We start from the raw sequence: 16,105 nt of genomic DNA on the forward strand, positions 1-16,105 counted from the left end.
CTGGTTCTGACCCACTTGAGATTGAATTGACCTAAAATGATTCTAACATCCTTGATTGTTAATATTGTCAGTGCAATTTTTGCATTTCACAAATTCATCCCAGGGGCCAGATTGGACCCTTTGGTGGGCCGGTTTTGGCCCCTGGGCCGCATGTTTGACACCTGTGCACTAGACTGTTTTAGTGTCAATACAAGTACAGAGCATTCAGTTTTCAAAACGGTTGCCTTTTCACATTCTTGATAATAGTCAATTGTTTAAAAAAATAGATTACAATACTTAGAATACTTCTATTAAAGGTAACAGATGAGAAACGCTAAGAAGGAAAGTTGAATATGAACAGTTCTGCAGACTAATGTAGATCTCTGCAACAGAACATGAGGGTGTCCCAACTGTTTCACTGCTACAGTCTGTTGGTTACTTTGAGTACAAAAAGTATATTACAAATTGCCCCTTGAAAAGCTCATTTTTAAGCCGATGTGGACTTGAAATGTAAATAGACTTTATTTACAGCCGTTATGTGTGAGGTCATGTGACAGCGAAGTGAATATGTAAATCTAAAACAGTCATAGATGTACACATTGACTGTAAGTTTTCTCATTGTGTATGTTGTCAGCACACGTCACAGCACATTGTGTGACCCCCCCCCCCCCCCACACACACCACACACACCGTGGATTTGAATGTTACAATGAGAGCGATCCCTCCGTCTGAGACCAGCTGAACGCCGCTAGGTTCACCTGTCGATTGTCCTGCCTCTCAGTGCCTCAGAACATGGGAATGTGTGTCAGTGAAGAGGGCGTCTCATCTCATTTTACTCTAATTTAGTACGGCAGCGAAACTGAGGAGTCTATGCACTTAAATCCTAAAGAAGCACTTGACAGATAGAAAACAGAGTGTGTGACGAGACCATGAATTCACTGGTTAAAAGTAGTAGTTAGAGAAAATGCATGGGCTCAGAGCCTGCATGGATGTTGCACTTTCTGTTGGTAAATGTCATCGTTACAGTCGATTAAAAAATGACCCATTACCCAGAATGCACCGTGTGAGGGACCAAGCAGGTGGGCACAAGGCCGCTTCTTTGTCATAAAGACAGGTTTATTCCTCTAAAATTAAGCAACGGCACTGAAAGTAAAATAGTTCTTCTTTTCAACGCGCCTCGGCCCCTTTCGTCTCCCACAGGTTCCGTTTTGCCGCAGAATGCATGATGTACTGAAGTAATCCAAAAGGTGCATGTGTAGTCTAGCCAGTGGACGGTGTTTGCTGTTCTCAGCAAATTCTACATGTAACTAGAAAACTGCATGATGACTCTAAACAGCTCCACCTGCACTGGGATCAGCCCTTCAAACCCAAATAAGGTTCAATTAATGTAGCGTGGAAGGCCACGGCATGAGTTCAGAACACTCCAGAAGGTTTGAGTTGCTCTTGTTTCCATGGTATCAGATCCGTGTTATTATTTGGAGACATTTGTGCGCAGAAATTGTATAAATGACAGCTGGACTGTGTATTGGGGTCTAAATTCCTGCTGAATAAATGCTTTCCTTATGACGGTCAGAGTGGGGTTGTGTTTTTATTACCTCCAGGAGGGATTGGGATCACTGTGCTGTGTGTTGTGTGTTGTTTGTTTGTTTGTTTTTAGCAACTTTAGTGTAAAACTCCTCCCCCCATCTTTCCCAAATCTCCCCCACAGATAGGCCTAGGCCCTGGGACCAGCCCAGTCCATTTTGGTCCCAGTAGGACAAAGTTCAAGGTCACAGCAAGGTCACAACATCTACAATCTTCCATCTGTCATTGAGACATTTTCCAAAATTCATCAAAAATTCAAAATGACTCCGATTAGCCTCCAATTTGATCCACCCGTAGCTTAGAACAATATCTTGTATCTGACCCAAAATTGTCCACATCCACTGTGGAATGTGGACTCTGTGGACATTTACGTTTAACATTGAAAATCCCATCTAGCACACATTTAAAATTAGAACTCAACTAATATTGATGTGAATTGAATCTAACTGGACAGACACATGACTGGTACCAAGCTTCAGCTGTTTCTGCTGATGGAACAACCTGGAAACTGTTGAGTTTAAACAGAAACAGTCGATCCACACATGCACACCGTTCAGGGTGAAGGAGGAGGTTTGCGTTCTCTGAACACTTGTGCTTGTGAAGACAGACGTCTCATGTCTCTGGGTCCCAGATGATTGGAATGGAGCCTGAAATTTCTCAGATCTTCAGGAATTTACTTTATTTCCATTTTCTGCAGCTTTATCCTTCAAGGAAAATAACACACAGGGTGTCCATGAAGTCTCCTTACAATTTAACCCAGTGGTTTCCAACCTTTTTTTAGCTCATGACCCCATTTGAACATCACACATTTCTGGTGACCCCAGACATTCAAAAGGAGACTTTTTTTTTTTATGCAAAAAAATTTATTTCTTTTTGTTCACATAATAGGTTGCTACACTTACGTTTATGCTATACTACGCTACGCTATGCTTACTGTACTGATGCTAATTTCAGAGGACATTTAGTCTGTATAATGTATATTATTCTGGACGGAGGCAGATTACTGCACAAAGGGAGGATGTGATTTTCCTTGGTCAGGATCCGTCCAGTCAGTCCAGCTGTGATTTACAAGGAGGACAATTAATACTGAACAAACAAGAACTGAAACTATGAATTATGAAAGAGCTGCAGCATCTGAAACTGACCACAGTGAACATTAGACATAAACAGAACCACAGTGCTGCAGTTTCACACTCAGTTTGTCTTTTATGGATAGTGATTATCTCTGTCAACTCAACATATATTTTTTATTAGTAAGTTTTGTTTTTTTTTTTTTTTTATCAGTTACTAGACATTTCAGGCGACCTCATTTGAATTCCAGGTGACCCCATGTGGGGTCCCGACTCCAAGGCTGAAAAACACTGATCTAACATATTTATTACAAAAGCAAATTAATAACAAATCTCTGGAAATTAAAACTGAAAGTAGATACTGCAGATGTTTTTTTTGCCTTATTGAATCCACCTCTGTATGGGACCATTAGTTTTATGAAACACCTCCAGACGGTCCTGGATCTGTTGGATCTGGTTCCATGTTGGTGGTCTCCGCCTCATCAGTGATGTTTGGCTTCACTGTTCATGTCCTGTATCTTTGTTCCTACATGTTGTCGTTAACATAACCCTGTAAAAAGAAACCCAGGGCAGTGGGATCTGATGGAGCAGGTGTCCAGGGAACTGGACCACCCCTTCCAGTCCACCTGTGTGGAAATGTCAGATTTAGGACCCACCAACATGCAGAACCCAGTGTGGAGGTGAACCATCTACCTGGAAAAGGATGTTTGGTTGAAGGTCGTCCACTTATGGTGACACATATTCTCTAAAGGTCAAAGGTCAGCATTTGTACTAATAGATTTTCTCATGGAAGAAAATAGGACCAAGGCTCCTGCAGTCCAACAGCATATTTAGACATTAACTGACATTCATTTGGCCTTTCAAGGTCACTCAAGGTCAAAGGTCATGGCACCAAATGAAAGCCCATATGTGACTTCCTTACCTATTACCAATAGTAATTATATCAATATTTACCTCCGCCAAGGAGGTTGTGTTTCTGCTGGTGTTGGTTTGTCTGTGTGTGTGTGTGTGTGTGTGTGTGTGTGTGTGGTGTGCAAGAAAACTCAAAGTTCAGGACGGTATTGGATGAAAATTTCAGGAAATGTTGATACTGGCACAAGGAACAAATTAAATTTTGGTGGTGATCGGGGGGGCAGCACTGCTCTGCCTGGGCAGAGGTCTGCGTTCTCTGAGTGCTTTTCTACTTTCAGCTGTTTTGAAGTTATAGCATTTGGAAATGTGTCCCATTATAAACCAATGAACATTTTAAAAAGTTCAACAATTCATAAAAAAACTCAAAACTGAATTTGTTAAGGGTTAGTATTTTGTTGATTCTGTAAAGGGCTGTGTCATTTGTTGTATTTCTGTAGTTTTCGGTTCTCTTCCTTGTGTGTGGGTGTGTTCTGTTTTTTCCCTCCGGCAGAAACAGCTGATTAAGGATGAGCTGCAGGTGTGCTGTTGCTCTGCTGGCTGCAGCTGATTGGTGCTTCAGGAGATGAGCCGGGAAATTTAAAGGCCAGATCTTCATTCCTTCAGAAGAGACCTCTCATCTCCCCTCCCCCTCTGTGCAGACCAGCCTTTTGTAAGTTTTTTGTTAGAACTTTGTAAAACCGGTGATACCAGGAGGGAATCTTTTTTAAGTTTTGTTTGGTACGATTGGTGTATTTTGGTTTCCCTCATTTGTGTTTGTAGAATATTATGATTCCCTTACCTGATTTAACTTTTATTTTTTTGTACATAAATATTTCATACTGCAGTTCTGTGGTTGCTGGTCGTTTTGTTAATTTGCTCCTGTTTGTTAAGGGACGTGGAGGGAGGGGAGTCTCATGTCATGTTGCGTCTCGGCAACCCCTAGACCGAGCGTAACAGAATTTTTCCCAATTCTTTGAAAAAATCTGGTAGACCTTATCCCAAATATGTTCCACAAGAAGTATCAAGTCATTCTGACTGACAGTTTTGGAGAAAAAGATTCTTGAAAAAATTGTTTATGGTTGGACGACTGACCCCAACAGTCCTTCGGACCTTTCAGGCCGTTGGACTAGAAATGGACCAATGATTGAACTGCACGTGTGATCCAACAGTGTGATTAAAAACTCTGATAACCACTGAGTACACAGAACTAATGTGAGTCACATATCTCAGCTGTTGCTTTTGTAATCTGTTTAAATTAAACAGACTTTGTGGACACTCTACTGTTTACTGAACTACATTTCAGAACTTTGGTTCCTTTTCAGTTCATAGTTTGGATCTCCATCCACATTTGTTGAATGTTTGTGATAAACTGAAGGATAAAGTATTTCCTATTTCTCCTTAAGTTCAAATTTGACTCGTCAGATTCTACGCTTAGATACATACTCATTAAAATACCAATAAAGTTAATGAAGTTGTTTAAATGAGTTCAACATTAAACATGTTCAGCAGTAAAATGACTGAACAGTGAAACGAATGAAAAACATCAGATGTAACAGTCAGACTCCAAACCCTTCACAGATAGCTCCTTGGTAAAAGACTAAATACTTCTGATGTTTTGAATACACAACTTTAGCTTGTGTTTTCACTGTAGTATTAGTACTTTGACTTCAATTAAATCTTCCCTCAGTGCTTAATACTAGCTGTAGTGGCTCTGTCTGTAGATAGGACGTTACTGAAGAACGTCACATGGAAACTCACACTTTCCCCTGATTTCATTTAGTTTGTGTTACAGCTGTGTCCACAGAAAAACCTGTTCTTGGATGCAGAACGTCCAACAGCTGGCACATGTCATCACTACATTAACTTTGAACCTCTCGTCACCAAATTATGGACTGTCATAACTTCACATGCAGAGGATTGTGGGTACAAATAAAAGCATGCAGGCTTCTGTAGTCAAACATCAGGATCGACTGCATTCGACTGTATTCTGAGACACACTACAGACAGTACAGGTAGCACCAGCCCTGGAACACCAGGAGTTTTTACATGTCATCTTCATCTAACCCTCTACTTCATGAAGGTATGCAAATGGTAGTTTTATTTTGTTGAAAACACAGCTGGTCATGGTGATGTCATTCTATAAGCCCTTCAGGTTTCAGACCTCCCCTGCACATTTTCGTACCCTCCTCTCTACCAACAGATATGTGCATGTATTTGGTTTATTTTCTATTTGTATGTGCAAATTAAAAAATAAAATAAAAGTTATCAGCTGATCAGATGCTCATGTCGACTCAAATGTTCTTTTCCTTTTACTTTGTCGTCCTTAACAAATGTGACCCTTAAAGGGAAAAATAGGAAACTTAAATGAGCAGCTGCAGAACATAAACAACAGTTCAGAGGTTAGTGTGAAATGACAAATCCATACATTCAGTCTTATCCCCAAATGAAAACTTGAATATAAACCCTGTTAGTGGCTGTTTTTCCAGTGGACATTCTACTGAATAATAAAGTCACATGTGAGACGACATATCATAAACAATAGCTTTATTCATAGGAATGTTCTCTTAGTGTTATCTTTGAATTTCCCAGTAAAATTAAGTGCATTAAAATGACAGAGTTTGTCTGAGTCCCATAAAGGACAGCAGAAGGCACTGAGGCGTTCAGTGGAAACTCCAGTGTGTGTTTGTGTGGGTTTGCTACAGGACACACTGTGTCCTCAGGTTTGTCAGTTTGTCTGCTACACATCTCATATGTTCAACACTGGTGAATAACACTACAGTAATCATGTCAGTTTGATGGAGGTGTTGCCAACACCTGGGAAAAATCCACTGTTTCATCCACCAACATGACACTACATACAATATATAGAATTTAAAAAAACACAAGATTAAGTGCACATATTCACCTACTGTCACCCACATGGGGACACACACACAGAGACACAGACAGACACACACACCCACACACACACACACACACACACACAGAGACACAGACAGACAGACAGACAGACAGACAGACACACACACACACACACACACAGGATAGTGGTCTTGTCTGTTTCAGCAGGAGCCGAACTCTTCGATCCACTTCTCGTACTTCTCCAGATCCGCCGCAGACACAGATTTGGAGACTTTCTTCAGGGCGGACTCGAAGTCCTCCATGGTGGTGGGCATGTGCATCTCGTCCCTGGAAATGTTCCGGATCTCTTCAGGTGTGAGGCCCTCGATCCTTCGCCTCATGGCCATCAGAGACGCGTCCCTGCAGCAGCACACAGGTTTAAATTATGACACATTAGGAACATGTGATGGATTTATCTAGAAACATAAGGAGAAAAACATGTAGAATCTGGAGCCTGTAACTGCAGAAATTATGAATTATATATTCAATTATGTTTTCATCATTGTATAATTATCCAAAATGATCCCATTCCTCATATGCTGGGCCACTGCTGCTCAGTGTTTCAGTGCATTCCAGTCACCTTCTATGTCTGAATGTGGACCAGAGCTGACTACAACCCTGTAAAGGCTCATTTATGTTCATTTTATGCATGTAAATAGGTTCGTCTGTTTCTAACGTTGTCACTGCCTTCATACTTCTGTGCATCCATTGTGTTGGAATGAGTGTTTCTCAGTCAATCCACCAGAGGGCGCCGCTCTTAATTACTATACTAGCCAAACACCACCAAGAACAGTGAAGTTTTTAAGAAGTCAATAATAACAAACATGGCAGAGGTTTTACTAATGTTGATATTGATGAGGGTAGTTGTCATAGATATGTCAGTGGTTTGTCCACTAGCTCACTCTTTGAAAAGTTCCACAGTTTATGGAAATGTTTCTCTTAAAATTTCAACACTGCCTCTTCGGTTCCCAGTGATACTGCTCCATATTCTCCGTCAAGGTTCGCATCCGCAAACTCGGACAGAATTACGTTTGGAATGTTCGCAGAGGACGGACAGAACGCGTCTGTGTCATTGACGTAGAGCACAGGTGTCAAACATGCGGCCCATGGGCCAAAACCGGCCCACCAAAGGGTCCAATCCGGCCTGCAGGATGAATTTGTCAAATACTAAAATTACACTGAAGACATGAACAATCAAAGATGTTCAAATCATTTTAGTTCAGGGGCCACATACACAAATTTGGTTTAGTTTGTCTTTGTTTTAGAGTTAAAAAAAAGTAAAATTACATAAAAATCTTTACATTTACAAATTATCTCTTTACAATGTGAATAACCCCTGCCTTCGTCCATACGTAGCTGGGATAGGCTCCAGCACCCCCCCCCCCCCCCCCCCCCCCCGAGGATAAAAGTGGGTTCATATGACGAAGAATAAGAAAAACTGATCAATATGAACAATATTCAGCCTGTTATCAAATGTTTTGTGTATTTGTAGATCCATTGTGATCTGTTAGTTGTAATGAACATGTGTAGATGAGAAGCCGAGATATAATATTGTTAAAATTGCCCTTTTTTTCTTAAGAAGTTTCCCTTTTTTCATGGTTTCATGTTATTCACATTTTTTAAAAGTTTAAACATTTTCATGATGTAATTTTACATTTTTCACTCAAAACAGAGAGAACTTTGGAGTTGACATTACTAGGTTATGATTATTTTAGTGGTCCAGCCCACTTCAGATCATACTGGCTGTATGTGGCCCCTGAACTAAAATGAGTTGGACACCCATGAGCATAAATGAGCCCTAACAGTCACGGTAGGGAAGGGTGGGGTTTGAGCGGTGGGATCTGTAATCTCACCTCTTGATGTGACTAAATCTTAAAGACTGAACCTTTAAACAGGAGCCGAGTGTCTGACCTGCACACGTTTGTGATGTCTGCTCCAGAATAACCCTCCATCTGCTCTGCGATCTTGTCCATGTCCACGTCCTCGGCCAGTTCAAGTTCTTTCAGGTTGATCCTGAGCAGCTCCACTCGGCCTTTGGCTGAAAAAAAACACAACAGCAACACTGAGCCCAGGGGGTTTCAGCTCACACACATTAGGATACGTTTAGACGCTAACGATCTGAACCGAAAACACTAAAGTGGCGTTAAGTTCTCACTTTTACTTCTGTATTTAGATGTGCGTTTTGGGGGCAAACCTGCATGCAGACGGACATGCAAGTGTGTGAAATGTATATTTATGGAGCAGCTGAACACCAGGTGGCATCAGCACCACCAAGACCAAGCGCCTGTGTAGAACCACTCTACTTCTCTTCCTGTTTTCTCCTAGCGCAAAATACAATCACAAAACAGGAAACAGAACACTACTGGCTATAAAGACTCCTGACCATTGCTGAAATGACTCTTGGATGTAAAGTAGAGCGGCTAGGGCAACGTGAAGGTCCGTCACAGGGAAATAATCCAACATGTTTTCCTGTACTGGCCTGTGACTGTGATGGAAACTCTATGCGACCAGAAAACACAGTTTTACATTTTCAACCTTTTAGAGCACAGGTGTCAAACATGCGGCCTGGGGGCCAAATCCGGCCCGCCAAAGGGTCCAGTCCGGCCCTTGGGATGAATTTGTGAAATGCAAAAATTACACTAAGATATTAACAATCCTTTTAGTTCAGGTTCCACATTCAGACCAATTCAATCTCAAGTGGGCAGGACCAGTCAAATACTACCATAATAACATAGAAATAATGACAACTCCAAATTTTTCTCTTTGTAAATGTAAATATTTTCATGTATTTACACAAAAACAAAGTATAATTTTGTAAAAAATGTGAATAACCTGAACAAATATGAACCTGAAATGTTTTAGGAGAAGTCAGTCCAATTGTACCAATATTCTGTCTGATATTAAATGTTTGTTTGTAGATCCACTGTGATCTGTACGTTCTAATGAACATGTGGAAATGATAAACTGAGGCAGAATATTGGTAAAATTACACTTATTTTTTCAGTTTGTTCATGTTATTCACATTGTTTGAAAGGATAGTTTGTAGCTGAAACCTTTTCATAATGTAAATGTACTTTTTTCGTTTTAAAACATCGAGACAAGTTTGGAGTTGACATTATTTATATTATCATGTTTATTTTTACTGGTTCGGCCCACTTCAGATCAAATTTAGCTGAATGTGGCCCCTGAACTAAAATGAGTTGACACCCCTGCTTTAGATGGTGACATTCGAGTGGAGCGGTTTTAAGATTTCCACTCTGGAAGGTGGTTTGACTTTTTTGCGTTTTCAACCCCCAAAAACGCTGTTGCAGTCTAAACGAATGGCACATCAGATCAAATATTTTGTTGTTTTCATCCGAGAGCGTTGTGGTGTAAACTGGGCCTTAACCGTCACACTTTGCACCGGAGCCGTGACTCTGGCCACATGCCAGTTTTTGGAGGTAGTGGGCTCTGTCAGAGGCATCACTAAATAACAGGACTCCTACTGGGCTGATCTAAGGCCTGATGGGTACAGAGGCCCCTCATCTACTGGCATGAGTTAGTACTCCTGTCACGGATTAGTGTAGAGTAGTTAGTTCGGGATTAGTTGGATGTTGTTGCTGTACATGGAATACACTATCAACCATGTGAGGAATGCAGGGGTCAGCGGTCAGTGGGGTCTGACGGCTCATTAGGGCCTCTCTGAGGGTTAATCTGAACACAGCTCCACATTAATGAGGGTGCAACTGTACAAATGAGTTCAAGTTTGGTCAGTTCATTTTAGAATTCTCCCTCATGTGGCGTTGGGTACTTGAAGGCAGAGGGATGTAGATCTTCTCCAGTCGTCTCCTCAGAGCTTCATCTATATCCCAGGGGAAGTTGGTGGCAGCCAAGACCATCACCATCTTTGAGGGGTCGTCATTTTCTGAAGCTCCTCCAACACCTGCACAAGACACAATGTAGAGATGAACTGAAAAAAAGTGTCTCAATGTGTTTAGGAAAAAAAAGTGGTGATTTTCACTGCAAAGAGATCTAGAATTATTCTTCTGGTTCTCAGTTTATCAGTGTTTTCATGTATACATGTCCAGACTCAGAATAGCAGAGAACTTATTCCTAGGTGTTCCTGAGAAATTACAGCAGCTGTCACCTCCATAAAAAACATAAAATAGTTCCACTGTCCCTGTATGCCCTGTTTTATCTGAATCGATCCCCAGTTGAATGTGTGGGGTATCAGGTTCTGTCTATGTTCCAGTTCTATGGTCTGGATGCACATCAATCTAACAATAGAAGACTTTCACTTTCACTGGACGAGAATTCAACTAATTCAGTCAAAGTCCATATATGACTTCTATCAGTGATCAGTAGGAACTAGACTGATATCTGGAACCACTTACATGTTATAAACCATTAAAATATGGACCATTATGAGCAAAGGCACACTTTTAATGATTCAAAACTTCTTCAAACAAATCAAAATTTCTTAAAACTGAACAAACTTTGTACACATTGTCCCAAGGAAGATTCATACTTTTTTTTTTTTTTTAAATTAATCTGACCAGTAGTTTTGTCAGAAAAGATGTTTGAAGAAATTGCTAACGACAGCAGCTCATGACCAATGGGCCAGTGAACTAATAAACATCAAATACAAGTGGAAGCGTACAGAACACGATGACATCATACCATCCATCTGCACCAGCAGCTCCGCTTTGACTCGTCGACTGGCCTCGTGTTCCTCTGAGGTTCCTCTGCGGCTGCACATGGAGTCTATTTCATCGATAAAGATGGTAGTGGGAGCATAAAAACGGGCCTGTACAAAAAGATGTACAAATGAGTCCAGGAGGAAACTGCATGCATTTACTGTTCCAGGTGAGTGTGTTCTTAAATATCTGTGGTGATCAAACAGGTGATTGTGTACTAAGGGTAAATGTCAGCCAGAGCAGTTTAAAGACTTACAATGCTATGTGTTTTTAGCCCCTTTTCCAGCAAATTCTCAGGAGCTTCTATTACCAGGAACATATTTACCCAGTAAAAGAATTCCTGGTAATCAGTGTGCTTTGCGTTTACACTACACCTCAAAGTATCTGAAAATGTATCCAGATGAGACTCATTCATTTAAAGTCACCAATGCTCAAAGTCCTGCTGAATTTCTTTTGAGCGTATTTGGCATTAGTTCAGTCCAGGCTGTTTTGAGTGGATTTACTGAATACGCTCTTTAACATGTTCAGATGGACAAACAGATGTAGGAGTGAGCCAAATATGCTCAGCTCGGCTCCAGCCGGATATGCACAAAAGAGCAAATTCATTTGGAAAATGGAGCAAAAACAGATCATATTCAGCAAGTAGGTTCAGCGGTCCAGGCTTATTATCCAGAGTGGTTTGGATGGACAGACTGTTACAATGCACCGGCAGAGAGAGATGAATACACTTGAGCCAAATAGTGTATTTGAATGGACCTCGTCGTCTGTCCGCTTCTCTTCTTTTACTCCATTTTCCAAATAATCAAAACACAAAGTGAAGCTTATAGAAATGGAATAAATACATTTGTGGGTGAACTTAAATGTGGAACACTGCAACTGTGTTCCACCAATCAGTGTTGTTCAGCATACAGCACAAGAATTCTGGGGAATCTGAAAAGTCCTACCCCTCTGACAGGAACTTCATTCAAGTAAAGTTTGGAGTCGAGGAAAAGTTTTTACCTGTGAAATTTCAGTGGAAAGTTCATGGAAAAGTATGTGCAGTGGAAAAGGGGCTGATACCTGCTGTGTGACTTTACAGTATGTGTAACTGTACACAAAACAATTATGACTAGTGTCATTTTTACACTGTTATGAATGAATCATGTGCAATAAACCACTTGACACCAGTAGGTTTAAAATTAGTCTGAAAGTCTAAAAACTCAACCATGTGCACATCCAAGGCCAAAGCGAATCAATCAGCTTAGGGAAACAGTTGCATGACTAAACATTTCAACTTGAAGTAAACTTTGTCACGAGTTGGCTCTGAGCTGCTGCCTGATCTTTAACAGGTCGTCAGACAGAAAAAACTGGTTTGAGAGCAGCACCAACACTTGGCTGGTGTTGAACCGAAAACAACAGGCAAAGTGCTGGAGTTAAAAAGCTCATATTTATCTAAACCCACTTTTCTTAGTCTGTGGTTCATTTCTTTGTGTATTTGGACCCTAATAGTTCATACAGTTTGAATTTGAACCCTCCAGCTGCTGCAAAACTATCTTTATATTCATTTGGGCAAAAATCCAGTAGATTTCTTCAGCCCGTTTGAATTCCTGCTTAATGTGTTACGTCTATAACTAGTTACATCACGACATTTGCGCATATGAGGTCAAGACTTCTGATGAAAATTTCTCCGAGTACGACATAATTGTTTGTCAGCAGCAGCGGTTGTAGTCCAGACAGAAAATACGTCCAAACTTGGAGCCCATTACCTAAAATGTTCAATTATTGGTTGTATTAACGAACACAAGTGGTTGAACAGGATAGAGCAGCACGGCCAACAACCTGGAGGGGGCGGGGCCTGAAGTGGCTCATATGCATTTAAAGGGCCAGCATCTCAAACCACCTTTCTGGTGTCATTAATCATAAATAGGGTTGAAGATGGACCTGTGGAGTTGAATGAATAAAGAATTCAGACACAAGCAGAGCATTTACAGCTTATGGAGACCACAGGGAAATGTTGGAAAATAAAGAATTCCATTTAAGAAAGCAAAATATCACTCCTTTAAGATTACTGTGAGCTACAAGACTAACTATAATTTCATTACTTAAAAAAAAAAAAAAAAAGACTAAAAGCTATTGGAGCTTGTCTGATTGAATAGGTTGGATTAATCAACTGAAGCAGCATCAGTCAACATGGGAAGAAGAAGAAGAAAACAAAGAAGAATACGAAGACGAAGAAATTGAATTTGAAGTTGGAACATTAACACACATGTGAAACTGTACCATTTCAAAGAGAAGGCGGACCAGTTTCTCAGACTCTCCTCTGTACTTGGAGGTGAGAGTTGATGAAGAGACGTTGAAAAATGTGGTTCTGCATTCTGTAGCAACAGCTTTAGCCAGAAGTGTTTTTCCTGTACCTGGAGGTCCGACCATCAGCACTCCCTACACCAAGAAATGTTACACAAGTTATTGGACTGTACGACACACAGCACAAAATTAAAATGTTTAAATAGTCAAGAGTATGGTCACCTTCCACGGTCTTCTAATGCCTTTGAAAAATGCTGGCATCCACATTGGGAGCACCACTGCTTCTTTCAAGAGCTTTTTAGCATCTTCCAAGTCTGCAATGTCATCCCTAAGAAACAGTTCAGACAAAGGGTCCATTCAGCATCTGAGGAAGACTGGGGAGCACGCCAACAAAGGTGCTCATATTACCCATTAGAGTCTGCACTAAGTCACTGTTTAGAACACTAAACCACTTAAATTGTCCATGAAATCACAACAGCCATAGAGACATATTCTACTATACAGGCACAGGCTCCTTGTACTGATGCTGGTGTTGTTCTGGAAAAAGGTCTTTTCCCACATCACTTTGTGGAAACTGCAACAGTTTGGAAATCTAAATTAAAAGCATCTTTGGGATTTGTGAACATTAGAGCTACTGGTCATTGTAGGAACTAGATGTATTTATCAATAAATGAACTCCATTGGATTACTGTGATACAAAATGTCATAAAATTATAATTAAAAAAAGACCATGGATAATTCTGCGATGTTTTATGTAACAGAATCATTACCTCCGCCAGGAGGTGTTGTGATCGCTTGCTTTGTTGTTTGTCTGTTTGTTTGTTTGTTGGGGGGGGGGGGGGGGGGTTGACAATGACGACAGATCTGTCTTGGCGGAGGTCTGGGTTCTCTGAGTGCTTTTTTGTTTAATATAATCTCAAGAGGCAAGGCAACGACATATAAAACACAGACCTTGTGGTCTGTCTAATGTACAACACCTTTCATTATTATGTCCACACTCTCCAACATTCATAAAAAAACTCTACAGTCTGTTTTTAGATCAGTCACTAATAAAATTTACAAAACCTGATCAGAAAAAGCATGGACATATTTTTGAGTTTTAATTTAGTCCAGGTCCTACCGACTACCCTGGATGTGAAGTGATCCTTTCATTATGTTCCAGCTTTAGATGCATCTCTGTTTATCACTCAGAGAAACATCTACACGTGTGACTTGCATGTATTTACACTCACCATTTAACATTTGGATTCTGAGATATAATGTCTCTCTCCAAAGCTTCCACCAGGTCTTTGTCATATCCTGTCCCATCAAACTTCTTCACCTCTTTCTCCTGGACATCTGCTTTGTCTGGAAAGCACAAAAACACAGATTATGCTTTTATTGCAAACTAGTGCGTTGATCTGTGGGGATCCACGGGTTCTAGATGTGGTAGTTTTTATGTTGTTGTGTATTCGTGCATGTTGTACCGCATTTGTCCAGCAGCACCGCCAAAGTGTTCTGGGCATAGCAATGTGACTGTAAAGGGGAAGATACACCAACCTGACAGCTGATCGTCGCCAGGTAAAAGGTTAGCCCGACTTATCAGTCAGCTCTCGTCTCCCTGACAGGGTCAAAATAGTGTGAAGAACACACCAAATCGACTACCGATGTGAGCATACGTTCTGCGCTTGCGCAAGATGTAAAATCGGAAATGATGAAACATCTGTCTGGACCAAAACAGAGCTCGCTATCATCAGTCATTGTTGTACTCATTGAACAGATGGCTAATAAACAGAGGATACTGGCTTTGTCAGTTCTCGGGCTTCTTCTTGTGGAAGAAGAAAGATTTTGCAGGCGAAAACTGAGAAGAAATTGCGCTATGCTAACAATGCTAACAGCGTTCACTTCATGGGATGAATATAGTCCACAGTCAACACTGATTGTCACTTGTTCAGATACGATATGAGCAGTGAATGGACTATTATAGAAGACAATAATAGTGTGAAGTACCTTGGCATAGCTGGATTCACATGGAAACTTCTCCTTCACTGATTCACTAGTCAAGGGCTGTCCTTCCATCAATCAGATGTTGGTGACTGAACGACTGGTAGAGGCCTATTACACATGTTGAACCGGCCGAAAAGACTGCAGACGGCATTAACACTGGCTGATCACAGGGAACACACCCCATGTCACCGACCTCACCAGACTGCCCGATGAGGTCCCGACCGCCAAAAATTGGGTTGGTGTGTGCCTTAATGCCATGTATTGAAAATTACTAATGTCTCCCAAAATATCAACTTGCTGTTTCACTAGTCTGTTTCTCGACCAAAAATACATAAGCATGACAAACTGCAGCAGTCAGCTCTGTACAGATTTAGTGTGAATCGCTGACACACACACACACACACACACACACACACAACACACACTGATGCACCTCACACAGAGGTCACTTGACTTTAATAATATAGATTGTGGTCTTGTGTTTCCACTTTACAAATGGAAAGACGGCTGGGTGAGCTGACTGTGGCTCAATAAAACAGCATGTGGGTTTGTTTAATCAACAGTGCAGATAGTTTAGTCACAGTTTCAGTGATACAAAGGACAGGATGGGCTGCTGTCTTCTGTACCAACATATCTCTACCTATCCTCTTTACTTGCGCCTGCTGCCTCCTTTGGCTCTTTGTCTCCCTTCTTGTCTTTGCTTGGAGGGTCTGCTTTGTCCCCGTTGGCTCCAGC

At 41.0% G+C, this 16,105-nt stretch overlaps 1 protein-coding gene across 1 annotated transcript; it reads right to left on the reverse strand.

The window, feature by feature from the left end:
* Window positions 1–6,051: 6,051 nt before the first annotated feature.
* On the reverse strand, window positions 6,052–14,737 carry LOC115414561 (katanin p60 ATPase-containing subunit A1). The gene is made up of 7 exons (XM_030127781.1): window positions 14,617–14,737; window positions 13,607–13,712; window positions 13,361–13,519; window positions 11,085–11,211; window positions 10,216–10,347; window positions 8,337–8,463; window positions 6,052–6,785 (listed from the first exon to the last, which is right to left on the reverse strand). Exons 2-7 carry the CDS (start codon window positions 13,649–13,651, stop codon window positions 6,587–6,589), a joined length of 789 nt encoding a protein of 262 aa, XP_029983641.1. The 5' UTR covers window positions 13,652–13,712; window positions 14,617–14,737; the 3' UTR covers window positions 6,052–6,586.
* Between the last annotated feature and the right edge of the window lie 1,368 nt (window positions 14,738–16,105).

Source organism: Sphaeramia orbicularis, chromosome 24, assembly GCF_902148855.1.
Source record: "Sphaeramia orbicularis chromosome 24, fSphaOr1.1, whole genome shotgun sequence".
NCBI classification, from domain to species: domain Eukaryota; kingdom Metazoa; phylum Chordata; class Actinopteri; order Kurtiformes; family Apogonidae; genus Sphaeramia; species Sphaeramia orbicularis.

Bases quoted from the DNA above. Each gene is read 5' to 3' on its own strand.
- LOC115414561 (XM_030127781.1), bottom strand. From the start codon at position 13,651: ATGTGGATGCCAGCATTTTTCAAAGGCATTAGAAGACCGTGGAAG. The intron at 11,212-13,360 runs GTACAGTTTCAC...CTTTTTGTACAG, and splicing joins TCCGCCTTCTCTTTGAAATG to GCCCGTTTTTATGCTCCCAC. The intron at 6,786-8,336 runs GTCAGACACTCG...GTGCTGCTGCAG, and splicing joins GACATCACAAACGTGTGCAG to GGACGCGTCTCTGATGGCCA.